The sequence below is a fragment of the Chiloscyllium plagiosum genome, unplaced genomic scaffold (genome assembly GCF_037043375.1).
Source record: "Chiloscyllium plagiosum isolate Xiang-an unplaced genomic scaffold, Cpla_swu_hap1 HiC_scaffold_1, whole genome shotgun sequence".
Taxonomy (NCBI): Eukaryota; Metazoa; Chordata; class Chondrichthyes; order Orectolobiformes; family Hemiscylliidae; genus Chiloscyllium; species Chiloscyllium plagiosum.
The window spans coordinates 162,006,612-162,028,025 of record NW_028270139.1 but is presented as its reverse complement, the minus strand read 5'-3'; the positions used below and the strand labels follow the sequence as shown (position 1 = coordinate 162,028,025).

The 21,414-nt window shown below is 41.2% G+C and overlaps 1 protein-coding gene across 2 annotated transcripts in view; it reads right to left on the bottom strand.

Annotated features, from left to right (window-relative positions):
• LOC122549998 (exocyst complex component 6B) overlaps positions 1–21,414 on the bottom strand; it is a 697,687-nt gene that overhangs the window by 196,544 nt on the left and 479,729 nt on the right. For both annotated transcript variants that reach the window (XM_043690482.2, XM_087991883.1), the window contains exon 15: positions 15,890–15,999. In XM_043690482.2, coding sequence (XP_043546417.2) covers positions 15,890–15,999 — 110 coding nt within the window. The remainder of the gene's footprint in view (positions 1–15,889; positions 16,000–21,414) is intronic.

Here is a 21,414-nt window from a genome sequence, read left to right as displayed (position 1 = left end):
CACCCTGTTCAAGCCCTTTGAGAATTTTGGAACTTTTAAATAAATTGCCCCTCATTCTTCTCAACTTTGGGGAATGTAGGACTAGTCTGTGGAAATGTAGGGCTGGTATCCTGCAACTAAAGCTAATGAACCTGGGATACATTTTCAACATCTCCTATTTTCCCAAACAAAATGTCAGCAAGGGGTACTTTAAAAATTAATGCTTCCAATGATGCACCTCATCTACCATCAGAGTTCAATCTGAAGCCTAGCTTCTAGCCTCTCTCCATCCCCATATACAATCCTCTTAATATGATTGCTATCAAATGGGATGGAAATCTCCAGTTTGCATCTTCCTGAGTGACCTGTATACTGGGACTGTAGCTTGTAAAATTACTACTGTCATGGCTTTGCACTAACGTTTCTTCATTCTGGCACTTCTGATTTACCAAATATAGGCATGGTGCACAAATATAATTGAATCATTGAGGTCTAGAGCACAGAGAAAGGTGCTTCAGTCCTCGAGATGATGCTGGTCAAAAACAAATATTCTAACAATTTGAAATGATGTGGAGGTGCCAGTGTTACACTAGGGTGGATAAAGTCAGAAGTTGCATAACACCAGGCTATAGTCAGGAGCACCACGTTCACCTGACAAAGGAACAGTGCTCCAAAAGCTGTTGGATTATTGTGATTTCAAATAAACCTGTTGGACTATAACCTGGTGTTGTGTCACTTCTCACAACTGAAACAAACAGAGAATTGTTAGACCATAAGACACAGTTATGAAATTAGGCCATTCAGCCCATTGAGTCTGCTCTGCCATTTAAATCATAGCTGATATGCTTCTCTATCCCAGTGTCCTGCCTCTTCCTCATCTTTGAAACCTCAGTGCTATGAATGAGCATTGAGACATTCCACCTGATCAAGGCATCAAAATAAGACTTGCCTTCATCTAGTGATCATCTGACAGATTCTTAATTGCGTGGAAATCCATTAAATCTTTTAAAATCTTGAACAGACCAAACTCTGTCTGGGTGTATGATACTCAAAGAACCTTCCCCCTTCTGCATAAAATGAAAAGAATTAAAGACTAGTGTCTCCATCCAAACAATGGACAGAACAGACTGCAGTAAATTACTACTCTTCATCACTTTATGGAGTGGGACAGAATTTCAAAGTGCTTTTTGCCAGGAAGTGTGAACCATGAATTTTTCACTCCACCAATCCAAAGGTCAACATTGGAGGACTCTCAAAAAGATGGTTTTACAAACCATCCTTTCTTATTTAATTCTCCCATGCTTTAATTAGGGTCATTATCTAGTAGCTTACTTATTTTAAGTGCATTATTTTGCTCTATGAGGAGTTTACTCAATGCCTAGGGAATCCCAAACACTCCACCGAGTTCCATCTAATTGTAGAACGATTCTTTGATGTAAAAATCAAAGGGTCTCCATACATGAACTGATTAGTATATAATCAGGTCTCAGAGGGCACCCTTTACACAATTACTGAATCAGTTCAGAATGTTATTTAAAACAGGTTGAGAGAAGGCAATATCTTTTCCTGCAATAATATACCAGCAGGAAAACTTATTATAAACTTTGGATTTACACAATTGGGATATCAGCGATAATCATTTTTTAAATGGCTGAAGAACATATCTGCAGAATGATTCACTATCAAAATGAAGAAGCCCAAAACATTAGCCCTGGCAAATATTAGCCTGAACTCAGCACACTAACATTGGAAACAAAAATAGAAAATACTGGAAAAGCTTAGCAGGTCTGGCAGCATCTGTGGAGAGAAATCAGAGTTAACGTTTTGGGTCAAGTGATCGCTCCCCAGAACCGTTCTGGGGAATAGTCACTCAACCCAAAACGTTAACTTTGATTTCTCTCCACAGATGCTGCCAGGCCTGCTGAGCTTTTCCAGCAATTTCTATTTTTGTTTTTGATTTATAGCATCCGCAGGTCTTTCAGTTTTTATTTAGTACACTAATGTTGGAATTGGATTCCTGGGGGGGGGAGGGGACAACAAGGGTTGAACAATGGAAGGATGTGAAGATGGATGAAAGGAGGGGTAATGAGAAAATACAAGAGGAAGATAGAAAGATTAAGGGTTGCATTTGGATAGTTAGGAATGATAAAGTAAGAGTGAGAAGCGTAAGAGTACAGAGTAAGGGGAAAACAACTGAAAACACTATGTTGAGAGGGTGGTTTCGTAGAGTTCATCAGTAAGATGGGCTTGTTGGGCCAAATGGTTTTTAACTATCCCAATGTAAATTAAAAATCATCATCAACTCTTCAAATATTGCGAGCATATTTAACTCTAGTAAATTGATTCAAAAAAGGTGCTATAGGTTGATTTGAATCTATCTTTCAAAAATTTATATTTACACTCCAAATCTAGTGAAACAACTCAGGATAGTACCGTTTGTGGGGGGAAAGTAGGGACATGTATGGGTATAGGGTTGACAGGGTGAGAGTCATAGACTTGCTGGATATTGGGAGCTGAACGGCAGCAGAAGTAACTGATTAATTCCAATCAGGCTTTTTGTTTCAAGCATGTGCTTCTCATTTGGAGAGACAATTTTTCTAAACTGAGCAGCCAATGTCTATGAGCCTTTACATTGAACGGAATGAGTTCCAGAACTCTAGATGTCCAATGAAATTTATTTGTGGGAATGGGTTCTGAAAGAGATTCAGTCTTAGCATTCAGAGATCCATTTGAACTCATCAAGGTGAAGATATAGAGCTATAGAGTCATAGAATTATAGAGATGCACAGCATGGAAACAGGCCCTTCAGTCCAACTCATCCATACTGACCAGATATCCTAAATTAATCTAGTCCCATTTGCCAGCACTTGGCTCGTATCCCTCTAAACCCTTCCTATTCATGTACCCATCCAGATGCCTTTTAAGTGTACCAGCCTCTACCACTTCCTCTGGCAGGTTATTCCATGCATGCACCAACCTCTGCATGAAAAAGTTGCCCCTCCGCATCCTTTTAAATTTTTCCCCTCTCACCTTAAACCTATGCCCTCTAGTTCTGGACTCCCCGACCCCAGGGAAAAATAAACCTTGTCTCATGATTTTATAAACCCCTATAAGGTCACCCCTCAGCCACCAAACTCCAGGGAAACAGCACCAGCCTATTCAGCCTCTCCCGATGGCTCAAACCCTCCAGCCCTGGCAACACCCCTGTAAATCTTTTCTGAACTCTCAAGTTTAACAATATCCTTCCAATAGGAGGGAGACCAGAATTGCATAAAATATTCCAAAAGTGGCCTAACCAATGTCCTGTACAGCTGCAACATTACCTCTCAACTCTTATACTCAATGCTCTGACCAATAAAGGAAAGCATACCAAACATCTTCTTCACTATCCCCAAAAAAGGTGCTCATCAAAAAGCCTGCTTGACCTTAGGTATCCAAAGTCAGTAGCTCTCCTCCTGGTTCATGTTAGATACAGTCGAATGCCCCTCCACAATACTATCAGGTTAAATAAGTGGGTTAGAGACACTGTGCTGTCATGCACTCATTAGTCAGGTAGATACTTGTTGTTGCATTAACAACTTCAAAAATCACAATCCTAACTGCGGAGATCAAACAATGCACTTTCCAAACAAGGTAAATGGCATAATATTGCTCCAGTGTAATTAATGTTAAGGGGCCTATAGACCACTCTTGTAAGCAAGTGCTTATCTTAACTATTGCTTATATTCACTCAAACAAATTCTGAATTTTTTTGATTTCCCAAATCAAGATAATTTGTCACTACTGTGCTGATCACAATTGCGGTTAACAGGGCTTATCATATCTCTTTTTCTTTTCTTCTGTTCTTCTGAAACGAGAACATTCATGGCCAGGCTGTAATCACTTTGTAACCATGTCTCTGCAATGGCTGCCATATCATATACCTTTTTTAGTTTTTCAGTTAGCGATTCATCTATCTTGTTACAATGGTGTCTATATTCAGATAAAAAGTCTTTAATTGTATCTTATCGATTTTACCAACTCTGATTTAACTTAGTGCATTCTTACCTCTGTGTGTGCTCTCCCTTCCTGTCAGACTTTGGTTATAATTATTCATATGAATATCCTGCTTTCTCTTTAACTTTTCTCACCACATGTGATTTTCCCTCCATCTTCATGGTTTAACCTAAAGACCTCTCCACAACCGTAGTTATAGGATTCATCAATACACACCCAAGCTCAGTTTTGATGAAGACCGTTCCAACAGCACCTTTTCCTCTTTCATCAGTACTGATGCCAACACCCAATGAATCAAAACCCATTTCTCCTTTGAACCCTGCATTCAACTATGACCTTTTCTGTCCCTTGTCAATTTGCTTGTGGCTCAGTTTGGAATCCAGAGATTATTTGTAGCTCTGCATTTTGATTTTGCCTCTCACTGCTCATACTCCCTTGTCAGCAGCTCTTTCTTAGGCACACCTTTTATTCTTGCCCTCCATTCCAGATTCCTCTCTAGACTGGAGATGTCACAATCCATAGCACAGAGCATGACAATACAGTCTTCAGGACTCATGCTGTCAGATACACAGCACAATGTATCTTTCCCTAACTGTTCTGCAACCCCCCTACCCCTCATCCAGTGTAACTTCATTCTTTTTTATTCCCTATCGGTATCGGGGCTTCACATAGAATAATGCTCAACATTGTTTACCCTAATCAGTTTATAATCTCATGAAATAAGATTCATAATAATCCAGGTCCAATCAAGGGGATGTCTTCTCAAGAGAGGGACTAAAAAATGCATAGTTGTGCTGTATGAGACAACTGCATGCTTGGAAGTACAGTACATGGGCATCTTCAAGGACCACTTTTATTTAAGTACATAATTTGTATGATGAGGAGAGTTGGAGGCAATGGAGAAAGATAAGGAAGGGTAGAATTGGCCTTCTCCATTTCTATTGGTCTGAGTCACTATCCCCAGGCCCTTCCGTTCAGAGTGTATTCTTTGCCACCATAACGAACTGCTGAAAGAACTGCTGCAAAGGCTTAACACCCACTCAGCAGGACATCAACCAGGCTGAGGAATGAAGGACAGAAGACAAAGTGAAAGGTTGGATTCAGAAAGCTTGCAATTAAAACTGAGGAAGGTGAAGGGATGCTTTCGATCTATGGTTTGGCTAAAGCAGTTCAAATCAGACGTCAAAACAATTTTGCTTTTGCATTTCCAACATTACGGGAGTAAATATAATTCAAAGCTAGTACTTATTTGGTTTTGGGCCACTTGGTGTGGTAAAAGGCACAATGATAGATAGTTCTTTCCTTCTAAACTGGTGCTATGATTAAGTTATTGCTGTCTAACATATCGACAGCAACATAATATGACTGCAACCTCACAATACTGGCAAATCTCTAATTTAGTTGCAAGATACAGGCAAACAGCAGAAAACACAATGTGCCTCCCTGCTGATTGAGGAATCGTGCAGACAATGCATTTAATAAAAGGGTTTGCTCTAGGATACACATTCTCAATGCCAATGCTCCCCCCAGCACTTGGCTTCAAATGCATAGGTAAAGTGCTGGAAACAATCAGTGTTTGAAATCGCAACCTGTCCATCCTGCAGGAGGCATCTGTCAACAACACTGCATTACACTCGAGACTACAATATTCTTTGTGATGGTTGTGTGAGGAGATAAAGGAAATGAGTGACACAAGGGTTAGTCAGTGCTTTGGGGAAGAATCCTGCCACAAGGCAGTGAGGACAGATGCTTTTTACTTCATAGAATGTCTATTTCACCTCCCTTGTGCAAACCTACCTCGAAGACAACGATCCAGTTTCAGAGCAACATCTGCATTTTAAAATTAACTGGTTAGATAAACTGGTTATTCATCTGACTGCTGGTTATGGATGCACACAAATGGCTGCTACATTCAATTGCATTACGGCACACAAGTGATAAGACACTACATAAATTTAAGTTCTTTCTTTCAATTCTTTGATTATGTTATTCCAACTACCAACTCACTCCTGCACAATGCTGTCTCAGTGACTTAGACTCCAGTTATTATAAACCAATCAAACCCCTTGATTAGATTCCAGCCTGCATCTATCTGTTGCATGGCTGGAATGGCTATCTGTTATTCTATATTTAATCCATCTAATTCTTTCGATTAGATCCCAGCCTGTCATCGTTGCCTGTAACTCATTCTATTATTGTATATAAAGCTATCTGAACCTTTTGATTAGATTCAAAGCTGCAACTCATTTTTTGGCATTCATTACTCACATACAAACAAACTGGTACCTAAAATTTGATCTTGGTATGTACTATGCTCTAAACATAATTTAAACCCTAACACAATCAGAATTTGTAGACTCCCTGCAAAATGACAGTGTAAGTAAGCAAAAAAGTTTTTTATTTTATCACAACATTTTACAGAAAATCTGCAAGTGTGCAGCTATGTACACAACCAGGTCAGGATAGGAAACGGACATCTCATTCAAATTCATACATATGAAGAACTTCAATAGAATGACCCTCCTTTCATTTTTCATTGAATCACAACACATCTGAAGCTTTTCAAGCACTCCCTCTTTGCACTATTTATAAATGGATCTAAACTCTTCCCAAGCATTTCTACTGAGTAAAACTCCAAGGGATCAAATAGAACCCTATTGTGGGCGGCACGGTGGCACAGTGGTTAGCACTGCTGCCTCACAGCGCCAGAGACCCGGGTTCAATTCCCGCCTCAGGCGACTGACTGTGTGGAGTTTGCACGTTCTCCCCGTGTCTGCGTGGGTTTCCTCTGGGTGCTCCGGTTTCCTCCCACAGTCCAAAGATGTGCAGGGTCAGGTGAATTGGCCATACTAAATTGCCCATAGTGTTAGGTAAGGGGTAAATGTAGGAGTATGGGTGGGTTTCGCTTCGGCGGGTCGGTGTGGACTTGTTGGGCCGAAGGGCCTGTTTCCACACTGTAATCTAATCTAATCTAAGAACATAGAACATAGAACAATACAGCACAGAACAGGCCCTTCGGCCCACGATGTTGTGCCGAACATTTGTCCTAGCTTAAGCACCCATCCATGTACCTATCCAATTGCCGCTTAAAGGTCACCAAAGATTCTGACTCTACCACTCCCACAGGCAGCGCATTCCATGCCCCCACCACTCTCTGGGTAAAGAACCCACCCCTGACATCTCCCCTATACCTTCCACCCTTCAGCTTAAATTTATGTCCTCTTGTAACACTCTGTTGTACCCGGGGAAAAAGTTTCTGACTGTCTACTCTATCTATTCCTCTGATCATCTTATAATCACTCTCATTGTCTATCATGAGCTAAATCTCACCCCTACCAATTGCCATTATATACAATTTCATCAGATTAAATCACTTCACAATCACTCCCATTTTGTCCAATTCCAGTGGACCAAACCTCTTCTCAATCTCTCCCATTTTTTTTCCCAATTTCAATGGACCAATTCTCTTCCCAATCACTCTTATGATTGATCAACATCTTGCCAATACTTTCCAACATACAGAATTTTAATGGGTTTCAAAAAACACCCCCTAAAGTTCCAGCAACTCAAAGCATTAGCAACCAATCTCAATGAAAAGTTCACCTCTGGAAATAAGAGAACATTTTACAGTCTAACCACTTTTTGGCAGCTTGTGCTTTCTGTTGATTAGATTAGATTACTTACAGCCCAACAAGTCCACAACGACCCTCTGAAGAGGAACCCACCCAGACCCATTCCCCTACATTTACCCCTTCACCTAATACTACGGGCAATTTAGCATGGCCAATTCACGTAACCCGCACATTTTTTTTTGGACTGTGGGAGGAAACCGGAGCACCCGGAGGAAACACATGCAGACACAGGGAGAATGTGCAAACTCCACACATTCAGTTGCCTAAGGCGGGAATTGAACCCAGGTCTCTGGCGCTGTGAGGCAGCAGTGCTAACCACTGAGCCACCGTGCCGCCCCTGATGTTGAAGGCCTAATATGAATCATTAAATATGCTGTGGATGGAGAGGTTTGCAATTAGCTATTTTTGTTCGCATTTTATTGAAATCCCAGTCTAACTGAAACCATTCCTTGGCAAAGTAGCCTGTCTTGTTTATCAGCAGTTGGCTGGAACAGGATCTACTATACCAGGACAAAATGTGCAACAGGCAGGCAGGATGAACAGGAGCATGTTTACAAAACATTAACTTAATCGTTTTGTGGAGTTTTTTTATCTGCTACAAATACTTAGATAAATATAACAATGGCACTCTGCTGGTATATCCTTCAGGAGTTAACAGTTTTATGGTGAGGGCAGTCTGTACTTGGTGTACTGGAATTCACTATCTGAAAAGATGGTACAAGCAGATTCAGTAGAGACTTTCAAAAAGGGAGGAAAACTCAAAGAATAAAACTATGAAGGTTAGGGGAAAAGAGCAGAGGAGTGTGGGATGAATTGATTACCTTTTTCAACACAGCCCCAAAGGCATGACAGACTGTGTCACCATTTTTACTGTACAAATAAGTCAAAAATCAGCACCAAATGAGGCTGTTCAACCCATCATGTCTGTATCAACACTCTGCAAGAGCAAATTAGCTTATCCTAATCTTTTCCCACTGCCTTGTACTTTTTTCTCTCCTGCTTACCTAATTCCCTTCTGAAAGCCGCCATTGAATCTACTGCCACCATAGACCCAGGCAGTACATTACAGACATTAATTGTTTGGTGCATTTAAAAAAAATTTCCTCATGTCACTAATTTTTGTTTGGTGTTCACCTTTATATTGGTATCTTCTGATTCTCGATCTTTCCATCAATTAATATCACAGGAGTTACCACTAACCAGAAGCTTAACTGGACTAGCCACATAAAAGCTGTGGCTATAACAGCAGGTTAGGGGCTACGATTTCTGTGACAAGTAACTCACCTTCCTTATCCACCACCTAAAAGACACAAGTCAGATTAAAACTCCCCACCTGACTGGATGAGCAGCCCAATACACAAGAATGTCAATATGACCCAAAATACAATAGCATGATGGACTGTCCTATTGGACTTGCTCTATTCCCGATGAAGGGCTTTTGCCCGAAATGTCAATTTTCCTGCTCCTCGGATACTGCCTGACCTGCTGTGCTTTTCCAGGACCACTCTAATCTAGACTCTGGTTTCCAGCATCTGCAGTCCTTGTTTTTACCTGATGGACTGGCCTCCCACCCACCATTTTAAACTTTCAATTTCTCCACCACTAGCAGTGTGACAGCAGTGTACTATCTGTAAGGTGCACTGTAGCAATTCACCAACCCTCCTTTTCCAATACCTTCCAAATCTATGACCTCAATCACCTAGAAAGTCAAGGACTGCACCACCTACAAGTTCAGCTCCAACCATTCTGACTTGGAACTATAATCACCATTTCTTCAGTATCGTTAGCTCAAAATCCTGGAACTCCCTTCTTCGCACAGTGTGTGTATCTAAACCACATTGACTGCAGTGGTTCAAGGAGGCAACTTACATCCACCTTTGAAACAGCAATTCATTATGGACAATAGATAATGGCCAAGCTATCAATATTCACATCCCATGAACAAATAAAGAAAGATACAATTTCTCTCTGCTTTGTCTAGGTTTCTATTACTTTAAATATCTCCACCAAATCTCCCTCAACATTCTTTATGCTATAAACAACAGGTATAGCTTTTCCATGTAGCTGAAGTTCCTCATCCTTGGAACTATTTTCATAAATCTTTCTGAAGCATTCATATCCTTCTTAAATGCAGTGCTCAGAATTGGACTCAAACACCAGGTGCGACTGAACTAGTGCTTTTTTTAAAAAAAAATCATCGTAACATGTTTTCTATCATTTTCTATATCTCTACTGATAAACCCAGGAACTCTTCTACCTTTTTAACTTGCTCTTTCAAACTGCTCTTTAAATATATGCCTTGTACACCCAAATCTAAGACATTAATCTCGATAGTTTTCGGCAGATAGAAAAAGATCTGCATCGTTTTAAAGTCAGCTCCTTTATGATATCCTGGTCAATAGTTATCCCTGAAACAACATCACAGGAAATAGACCATCTCGTCATTAACACATTGCTGCTACAGCCACATGATTGCTTTATTTCTTATTCTTTCATGGCTGGGTGCCGTCCCGAGTAGCCCTGGGAAGATGGTAGTCAGCTTTCTTGTTGGATCTTTACAGTCCATGTGGTGTAGGTTCACACTGAGCTCTGTTAGGGAGAGAGTTCCAGGATTTTGACCCAGCAATAGTGAAGCAAGGGCCACACAGTTCTAAGTTCAGGATGGTGAGAGGAACTTGCAGATCTTTTCATGTGTCTGCCACCCTTTACTTTCTGGATGGTAGAGATCATTGTCTAAGAAGGACGAATACATGAATAGGAAGAGGATGGAGGGATATGGATCCTTTAAGTGAAGACAGCTTTAGTATGGAAAAGCAAAATGTGTCAGCGCAGGCTTGGAGGGTCAAAGGGTTTGTTCCTGTGCTGCATTGTTCTCAGCCTTAATGGGCTGTTGCAGTCATTTTGTAATGGTGCATATTGCTGCCACTCTGCTTCACTGGTGGACAAGAGTGAATGCTGAAGGTATTCAATGGGATGTCAACCAAACAGGCTTTATTTATTTATCTATCCGGAATGGTGTTCAGTTTCTTGAATATTGTTATGCACTCATCCAGGCAGTTAGAGAGTTTCTATCATTCCTGACTTGTGCCTTATAGATTGTGGGCAGGCTTTGATGCATCAGCAGGTGATTAAAGTGTTGCAGAATTCCCAACCTCCGAAATGCTCTTCTAATCACAGTGTTTATACAGCCAGTCCAGTTCAGTTTCTGGTCAACAATAATCCCCAGGATGATGGTAGTGTGGGTTCAGCGATGGTAATGCTATTGAATCTCAAGGAGTGATGGTTAGATTATCTCTTGTTCAAGATGGTCATTGCCTGGCACATGTGTGCTGTGAATGTCACTTGCCATTTATAAGCTCAAGCCTGAATGCCACCCAAATGCAATTGCTGCATTTGTACATAAGCTCCTTCATTAAAGAGTTGTGAATGGCAAGGAACATTATGCAATCATCAGCAAACATCCCCAATTCTGGGCTTATGAGGGAGGAGAGGTAATTGACAAAGCAGCTGAAGATGGTTTGGCTCTTGGAATATCCCAAAGTCTTTCAGAAATATTCTTGTCCTTTTGAAGTGTAATTAAAGTTCTAATGTAGGCAAGTTCATTGAAAACCTAATATCACTATTTGAAGTCCAATGAGTCTTTTTTATGTTGCAATAAACATTCCTGGATGAACCATCATGTATGACATCCAACTGCCCCACCCTCCCTACCTAATAAATTAGTGGTAGTTCACCTTTTTCAAGATGGTGGCCAAGGGTAGGAATGTTCAGGCTCTGTTCCCCAACACTGTCGTGCACCTGGCCGTCCACTTTCTTCTTGCTGGTTTTTATTTTGTTTCTTTATTTCTCTTTTGTATCAGCGTTCAGCTTTTCATCTTTCTTGTGGCTGCAGTGAAGGAAGATGGTTGAGAAGGCCTGCTGCTGCGGAAATGACAGTGCGGCAGATCCAGACGTCCATTCCTCGTGGCCATAATGACCGCGGCTTTATCGAAGGTTTCATCATCAGTGGGTCTGGTCCTTTTCTCCTGGCAGTGGTTTCAGCAGTAGCTTTAATGGTGATCACATGGTGGTTCCAGTTTGTCTCTTGTCACAATGGAGGGAATGTGGCAGCTTCAGGCGGCAACTGAGGTGGCCGCCTGAGGTGGCGATGGCTTGAGTGATGGACTTCAGTGATGGTGACTTGGTGGGTCCAGTCTGTCCCTCGTTGCTATGGCTTCAATTTTGCCCTCAGTGATGGCAGCATGGTGGGCCCAGTCTGGAAATCCGTGCTTTGGCGGCCTCAGAGGTCGTGTCTCGTAGCCACTCCAGAAACCCAGGAGCGGTGGAGGAAACAAAAGATGATCTTTGTCTGAACTTTGACTCAATTATTTCTTTTTATAATTTCTGTAATTAAAATGGCGCCGGATTGTGAAGACTTACACACATCTCATTGTATTTTCATAAATACAAGTGACAATGAATTGCTATTCTATTCTACCTTCCTGCTCCATGTATGTACCTCCCCAGCAGGTATTGTATCCTCAAAACAAAGACTTATGCTATATAGCAATTTTGTGTTCTTGTGACATTTAAAACAGATTTCAAGTGAATGAAAGCACTTGTGAAATATAGAAACGATGGTACATTAATTAACACAACAGTTACTTTGAATACAAATTGCTCCCACAAAAATCCATGTAGTATGAATGAGAAAATCTGATTTTTTTGATGGCATGGACTGAGGGATGAATATTGGCCAAGACACTGTATTAATTCCCAAATCTTTTTCAAGATAGTGATCACAGGATATTTTTACATCCATGGAAGAAGGCAGACTGGATCTCACCTCTCACTTGAAATGGAAAGGATGAATGATACAAACGCCATTATTTCAGGTATTTCTGGGATCAATAGGAGACAATGCAAGGGTGAAAAAATTAAACAAGTGTTGTAGGAAAAACAGAAGTGTGCAAAAAGACACCACCAAACTCAATACCTTGCTTCCGTGGGACTCAAGCCGATGACCCGGCATACCTAACATGATTGACGGGTTGACCCCATCACTCCAGGGTTCAGCAAGAATGACAGCTAAATATCCTGCTGGCTCTCTGTGCCGACCTTCTAATAAAAACCAATTGAAACCTGTCACGTTACTGAAGGGAAGAAGTGGCAGGCGACATTATTGGTCAGGGATAGTGGAGCATTGTTTTGCAGGGGGCCCTTTTTAGCTGGACAACAACTCCAGCAGAGAAGAGGGCAGCAAAGTGCACTCAAAGCATTTTATTTAAATTTCCTTCTGACATTCAGGCTTTGTTGTTTTTTGTCACAAGCTGACAAGTATTTTAAAAGCACCTTAGACAACAGATTTGAGGAATTTTCTCAAATGACACACACAAACCCTTTGTATTGAAGGTTAACATTCATTGTCTCCAGCTCCAATTCATTCTTCCCAGAACCTCACAACTGTGGAGCTTCAGAGTCTTCCTCCTATCACTGATGGGCTTTTAAACCTCAAGACTGGCAACAACGAATCATCATTACTTCATTTTACTTACACTTTTCCTACTACTTCTTTTACTTTAATATCTTGTATCAATGTTTTGAAGATGATCAGGAAAATTAGCCCCAGGTTCCCAGCCAATACCAACCCCTCCAACGACAGGGGATCTGGTTGTATTTGGGTTGGCATGGATAAGATAGGCCAAATGGCCCTCTTCTGTGCTCTATCATTTCTATGGTTCTATCATTAAAAGGTTATGTAGCCTTCATTAACACGGTGTCTGCAGAGCTTGCTGTGTGAAAATTGGCTGCCCTGTTCCCAACATTGAAACAGTAATTACACTACAAATATATTTAAAGTACTTTGGAACGTTTTGACAGGAACACCAGAACAGGAGTACGGCAATCAGACCCTCAAGGCTGTTTCACCATTCAGTGACATCATGGCTGATCTCTAGCCTAACTTCATGTACCTACATTTGTGAACAAAGAAGTGTCTACCTTAAATATAAAATTAACAACTTATCTAGCAACCATTCCTATTTGTGGAATAGCGTTCCAACTATCTACCACTCTTTGTGGGCAGATGTGCTTACTAATCTAAAGAGGGGTGGGGCCACGGAGGAAAACATTTGCAAGGCTATGGGGAAAGAGCAGAAAAATGGAAATAATTGGACAGTTTTTTTTCCAAAGAGCTGGCACAGGCATAATGGGTTGGAAGGTCTCTAACTGTGCTGAAGGATTCTACAAACAAACAATGGAAAATGTGTTGCCCACTCAAACGAGCCTCAAATGCAACATCAATAAGCTGAAATACAGAGTGCAGGAGGCATGTTTATTTTTATAAATGTGCTCTCAGGATGTGGGTGAAGCTGGCAAAAATGGCTTTACTGCCCATCCCAAGCTGCTGTAACCGCAGCCACGTACTGAGAGCTAAGCGACACGAAATTAAAGTTAAAACTAAAACATGCAAGAGTGTAACCAGGAAACCAACAATTATTACTTTCAATCCTCTGGCCAGTTACTTAACTGGCTTATAATGTTATTTACTGTTTTCTGTAACTTTACAAGTATGCTTAGCTTTTTTAATTAAAATAAACTTGCCAATGGCTGAATGATTCTATGAGCCTTTCCGTCTTCAGTATCAGCTGTCTTGCATTGTAAACAAGAGTCTAATCCATGGGTCATTGGTGTCTTTCTAACTCAAGAGGCCTTTTTATAAAAAATGCCCAAAATCAAAACCAATAGGAGCCATAAGATGAAATCTAGCATGTCTAAACCGTGCTATCTTAAACCAGATACTAAACAAACCTGAAAGGATCCCCAGTAGAGGGATATATAATCAATATAAGACATATATATCATTAGAAATAATATGAAATTAAAATGACGCTAATTTTGAATTGTCACCATTTTTGACCTGTTCTTCAACTATAATGTTATCGGTGAAGTCATCCTTACAGCAAATTTTATCTTATCATGTGTATGATTAAGACAATTTTTTAGCTATTGGTTCTCACAATTAAATAAAACTTTAAATGGCATATTAAGAATAACTTGTCATCTCAGACATATCCAAAACAATAATGGCAACAATCATAAAACTTGTTCCTTGAACTAAAGGCATGATCATGGTGTAGCTGTACCACTCAAAACAATCTATTCTGAGCAAAAAGGCATTTTCTCATTTGAATAATCGTTACAAACTGTAATGTGCAGCATAGCGATTAGACTTTTATTTGCCTAATAAACACACAACTTTTATATTTCTTGACTTCGTTTTTGTTTGTGCTTTTTAAAACTAATTTGTTGGTGTTCCTGGCTGGGCCAGCATTTATTGTCCATCCCTAGTTGCCTTTATGAAGGTAATGGTGAGCAGCCTTCTTGAACCATTACAGTCCACATGTTAGAGGTCGACCCATAATGTCCTTAGGAAGGGAATTCCAGGATTTTGACCCAGTGACAGCAAATGGCATATATTTCCAAGTCAGGATGGTGAGCGGCTTGGAGGGGAACTTGCAGTTGATGGTGTTCCCATGTATTTGCTGCCCTTGTCCTTCCAGATGGAAGTGGTCCTGAGTTTGGAAGGTGTTTGTCTAAAGATCTTTGGTGAATTTCTGCAGCACATCTTGTAGTTAATACACACTACAGCTTGTAAGCTTTGGTGGGGGAGGAAGTGGATGCTAATGGATGTGTGATCCAAGTGGGAAAATTTAGGAACCGCAAATGAGATAAAATGAAACGGAGCCACAGGTCACAGACCTGCATTCAAATCCAAGACACCTTTTCAGTTGTGGTATGTTATTGTCTCCTCAGTGTTAGATCAATTCCACTCAGCAAAACAAATTTCCATTTATTAAGCACTTTGAACACAGTAAAATGCCTCAAGGCTTTCTCATAGCAGAAATGGTTAGAGAAACTGCTCCCTTTGATTTATGGAATCTAGATATGTTGGGCATAGTCGAAAAATTTGAGTCAGGATTTTCAAATGATAAGTAAGGAAACTCTTTCCCACAGATTGAGTAGAAGTAATCTGAAGTTTTCTTTTGGAAGTATCAATTGATGCTAGACCAATCGTTAAATTTAAATCTGGCATTGATAGTTGTTGTTAATTAAAAGTATTACGGAATATGGGGGAAAAGTATGGGTATCCATTCATACATCAGCTGTGATTTCATTGAATGGTAAAACATGCAGGCACAAGAGATGAAATAGCCCACTCCTATCCCTACATTCCTCCAGAGCAATTAGCCGTAGCAGTGCCTCCTTAAGTATCAAATGTCCCATTTAGACTCTTTCCTTACCTCAGATGTAGGTCCTCTGAAAACTTGAGGCAGGCATAGATAAACTCTTTAATCTGGGAGTAGACTTTGGGCACAAACTCAGAGAATGGGAACTTTTTGGGGAATGGTTGCTGAAAATAAAGAATACAAGTTAACATGGAACTCGAATCAATGTCCCCAAAGTTATATCCATAGATCAGCATTCAGTGAACCTTCTCTTCAGGTGCCTGTTTCAGGGTTCTGTCAAAACTATTTGACAAATCAGTCATTGCTTGAGTTGGTGCATATTGCACATAAACTTAACAAAATAAATGATATTTCATGGTATAAAGATGTAACAAGTGCTGAGGTATGGAAAATGGAGAAGAGAGGAGGAACAAAAGAAAGGGGAAGAAGAGATGTGTGATAAACTTAACAAAATAAATGATATTTCATGGTATAAAGATGTAACAGTAGCTGGAGCTAATGGTGGTAAATCTGTTACATCTTTATACCATGAAATATCATTTATTTTGTTAAGTTTATCACACATCTCTTCTTCCCCTTTCTTTTGTTCCTCCTCTCTTCTCCATTTTCCATACCTCAGCACTTGTGTAAAGCCTGTTGAATTTGTAACTTTTGCCAACTAGATATTGGCCTGAAATGCTAACTCTGTTTCTCTCTCCACAGTGGCTTGCTGACCTGCAGAGCAGTTCCAGTATTTTCTGTACTCATTAGATTTTCAACATTTTTAGTATTTTGTTTTCGTTGGATTATGTCTCCTGATCTAATATGGCATAACAGGCAGCAAGAGACAAGCTGAGTCATATCAACGAGCCAAGCAAGCTCTTGGATTGCAATTCATAGGAGGCCATTCAACCCTTGTGCCTGAACCCAATCACCAAACGAACACTTCCCTCCCGCCACTCTCCCACATTCTCACCATGACCTTGCAAATTTTTCCTTTGCAGATAAGCTTCTAATTCCCTTTTGAATGCATTAACTGAACATGCCTCCACCACATTCTCAGGCACTGAGAAGCAAGATAAATGACCTCAGACCATATAGTGCCAGCAAACACTGCAGCTGATGCTGAAATCAACAAGGAGAAAGAAATGGATTAAAAACGAGGTAGACAAATAAAAAAATTGGTTAGTCATTTGAAATAAAAGTTGAGGATAGGGATTAAGCATAGGTGGTCATGAGAGTGATGTCACCGTGTGCATAGACAAACTACAAAGCCGATAAGGGGGATATATACCTTAATTCAACTAACAGCTTGTGTTATTCTATACAATGCTATCTCCACATAATAGCATTACTCTGAAGCAGCAGAGGAGATTTATTTTGGAAATGAATGAGAGTTCACAATGGTGGCAGAGTCATGTTGTCACAGAAGGACTCCATTTGGCCAATCTACATAGTTTAGTGACTCTTGATTTCAATGCAGTGAAGGTGCACAGAAGGAAAAATGTGGGTTCGTTAGTGGATTTGCAGCTTTTAGCAGAGGAAAAAGGCGGAAGTTCACAGGAAATCTGACAACACTGACTGTAAAGAAGGAAACAGTGATGGCTTATGGTCGACTTGAATGATAACACGGCATGTTGGAGCACCATACTGGGCTGAGCATTGAGTCAGTCATGAGGAGGCCACATGGTCCATCAAGTCTATGCTACATGTCTGTTGAGTAATCTCCTGCTCATTCACCTTCATAGTTTATTTATAGCAAGTTTATTTTTCTCAAGTGCCCACGCAAATTCATTAGGAAATCATTGATTATCTCCACATCCACCATCCTTGTAGACAATGAGTGCATGCTGATGCACAAAGTGAGAAGGTCAATTGAACTGTAACTTGACTGACTCCAAAACTGGGACCAAACCAAATCAGGTCAACTCTGGCCCCAAATGCCAAAGGCAATTGCTGAAAACAGAGAATTTCATTAACAATGGAAAGCATATATGCTGTGTCGTGGTTGATTTAATAGGTGCTGAACTGGAATAGGAAGCACACAGCTAGTTAAATGACAAAGTGATTGCCAAAAGCCTTCGTCAGTCTGCATTTCATTTACTGAAGAAAGCAGCTTGTTGCAGACATTGTGGAATGGACCCAAGAGTCTAATCCTGTTTGTGTTTAAATGTTTAAACATCACAACCCAAATGCCAAATGGCTCAGACCAAGAGCTTATCATATTAGAAATAGCAGCAGTCACCATAGACCTCATCACTCCACATTAAGCACTCGACTCCACAGTGGTAGCAAACCCTCAGAAGGGGCGGCTTGGTGGCTCAGTGGTTAGTACTGTTGCCTCACAGTGCCAGGGACTGGGGTTTGATTCCAGCCTCAGGTGACTGTCTGTGTGGAGTTCACACATTCTCCTTGTGTGCGCATGGGCTTCCTCCGGGTGCTCCGGTTTCCCCCCACAGATCAAAGATGTGCAGGTCAGGTGAATTGGCCATGCTAAATTACCCATAGTGCTTCGGTGCATTAGTGACAGGGAAATGGGTCTGGGTTGGTTACTCCTCAGAGGGTCGGTGTGGACTTGTTGGGCTGAAAGAGCTGCTTCCACACAGTAGGGAATCTAATCTAATCTTGTATTTTATGATGAAATAATATTACATGTGCAATTTTCAAGTTATACAATGAAATCAATACCATCTCACCATTGGAAATGCAACATCTAGCTATGTTCTCCCAGTCAGTTTGCACTGTACTGATATCAAATACCACGGAGATGATATAAAGCCAAAATGTATGAATGGGATTAAAAGTAATCTGATTTATGTTGCATATATTATTCTTATTCTCATTATTGTTCAAGAATTAGGGTTCTGAAATAATGGCTTATGGGGTTGGTTATTTTTCTGGAAGTCAAGGCTACAGGATGATCAACATACTAGGTTACAGGAGGGACAGAGAAAATGGGAGAGGCGGCGCAGTAACATTACTGATCATAAATCGAATCATGTCTGCAGTGAGGGAGGATGTAATGACTGGAAATAACCGAGTGGAGACCTTATGGGTGGGACTGCTGAACCATAAAGGAACAAAAGCCACAATAGGTGTCATAGGCCAACTGGTAGCAACCTGGAAGTGCTAGACTGAATAAATGTTGACATTAGGCGACTCTGCAGCAACTGCAGAGCAACACTAATGGGGCATTTTAATCTTAACATTGACCGGGAGAAACAGACAAGCACCTGCAAAAAGTTTGTGAATGTACAGGGTGTGTCCGGGACAGTTTCCTCTAGCAATATGTCTTGGATGCGACAAGGAATAAGCAATATTGGATCTAGTTGTTTGTGAGCATTTGTCAAGTAGTGATTATAACATGATCGAGTTGCATGCAGCATTTATCAGAGATAAGCAGAGACTGGATACTAGAATCCCAATATCCTGGTGGGGGGGGGGGGAGAAATGTTTGCAAATGCTCTTCAGTGGGTTTAAACTAATTCAACTGAGAGATGGGAACCTAAATTGTAGTTTGAGCATACAAGGAGGGTGACAGTAGTGAGGTCAGAACTAAGAGGTTGGTTTGAAGTGTGTCGCCATCAGCGCCAGGAGCATCCAGAATATGCTGGGTAACTTGCAGCATGGGTTGGTACCTGGGATTTCGATGCTGTGGCCATTTCAGAGACATGGATAGACCAGGGTCGGAGGGGGGTGGTGTGTGTCATTGTCAGTCAAGGACAGTACTACAGTTGCAGAAAGGACATCTGAGAACTTGTCTACTGAGGTAGTATTGGCTGAGATTAGAAACAAGAAAGAAGAGGTCACCCTGCTGGGAGTTTTCTATAGGCCTTTGAATAGTTCCAGAGATGTAGAGGATAGGATAGCAAAGATGATCTTAAATAAGAGCAAAAGTGACATGGTAGTTGTTATGGGAGACTTTAACTTTCCAAATATTGACTGGGAATACGAAAGTTCAAGTATTTTAGATGGGTCAGTTTTTGTCCAATGTGTGCAGGAGGGTTTCCTGACATGGTATGTAGACAGACCAACAAGGGGTGAGGCCACATTAGATTTGGTACTGGACAATGGACCCGGCCAAGTGTTAGACAAGAGATATAGCTGGGAAAAGGCAATTACAATGTGATTAGGCAAGATTTAGGATGCATAGGATAGGGAAGGAAACTGCAATGGATGGGCAGAATAGAAATGTGGAGTTTATTCAAGGAACAGCTACTGCAGCTCCTTGATAAGTATGCACCTGTCAGGCAGGGAGGAAATCGTCGAGAGCGGTAGCCATAGTTTACTGAGGAAGTTGAATCTCTTGTGAAGAGGAAGGCGGTGGCTTACGTTAGGATGAGATGTGATGGCTCAGTTAGGGCGCTTGAGAGTTACAGGTTAGCCAGGAAAGACCTAAAGAGAGAGCTAAGAAGAGCTTAGAAGAGAAGTCTTTGGCGGGTAGGATCAAGGAAATCTAAAGCTTTTTATAGATATATCAGGAATAAAAGAATGACTAGAGTAAGATTAGGGCCAATCAAGGATAGCAGTGAGAAGTTGTTGCTGTTTGTCCACTGCTGTTTGTTATTTTTATAAATGACCTGGATGAGAGCACAGAAGGATGGGTTATTAAATTTGCGGATGACACTCAGGTCAGTAGAATTGTGGATAGTGATGAAGGATGTTGTAGGTTACAGAGGGACACAGGAGGTCAGGCAGCATCTGAGGACCAGGAGAATTTTCATTTCGGGCAAAAGCCCTTCATCAGGAATGAGGCTGGGCGCTTAGAGGGTGGAGAGATAAATGGGAGGGGGGGGTGAGGCTGGGGGGGAAGGTAGCTGAAAGTGTGATAGGTAGATGGAGGTGGGGGAAAAGGTGATAGGTCAGAGGGGAAGATGGAGCAGATTAGCTAGGAAGGAAGATGAACAGGTAGGATAGGTCATGAGCGCGGTGCCAAGTTGGAAGGTTAGATCTGGGATAAGGTGGGGGGAGGGGAAATGAGGAAACTGGTGAAATCCACATTGATGCCCTGGGGTTGGAGGATCCCGAGGCGGAAGATGAGGCGTTCTTCCTCCAGGCATCAGGTGGTTAGGGAGTGGTGATGGAGGAGACCCAGGACCTGCTTGGTGGAGTTGGGGGGGGGGGGGATGTTGTCCTCACATTCACCTACAGAGGGACATAGATAAGCTGCAGCACTGGGCTGTGAAGTGGGAAATGGTGTTTGATGTGGAAAAGTGTGGGGGTGATTCACTGTGGAAGAAGCAACAGGAATGCAGAGCACTGGGCTAATGGTAAGATTCTTGATAGTGGAGATAAGCAGAGAGATCTCCATGTCCAGGTATATAGATCCTTGAAAATTGCCAACCAGGTTGATAGGGTTGTTAAGAAAGCATAAGGTGTGTTAAGGTGGTAGAGGGATTGAGTTTCGGAACCATGAGATCATGCTGCAGTCACACTTGGAGTATTGCGTACAGTTCTGGTCACCGCATTACAGGAAGAATGTGGAAGCTTTGGAAAGGGTTCAGAGGAGATTTATTTGGATGTTGCCTGGTATGGAAGAAAGGTCTTATGAGGAAAGGCTGAGGGACTTGAAGCTGTTTTTATTATCGAGAAGAAGGTTG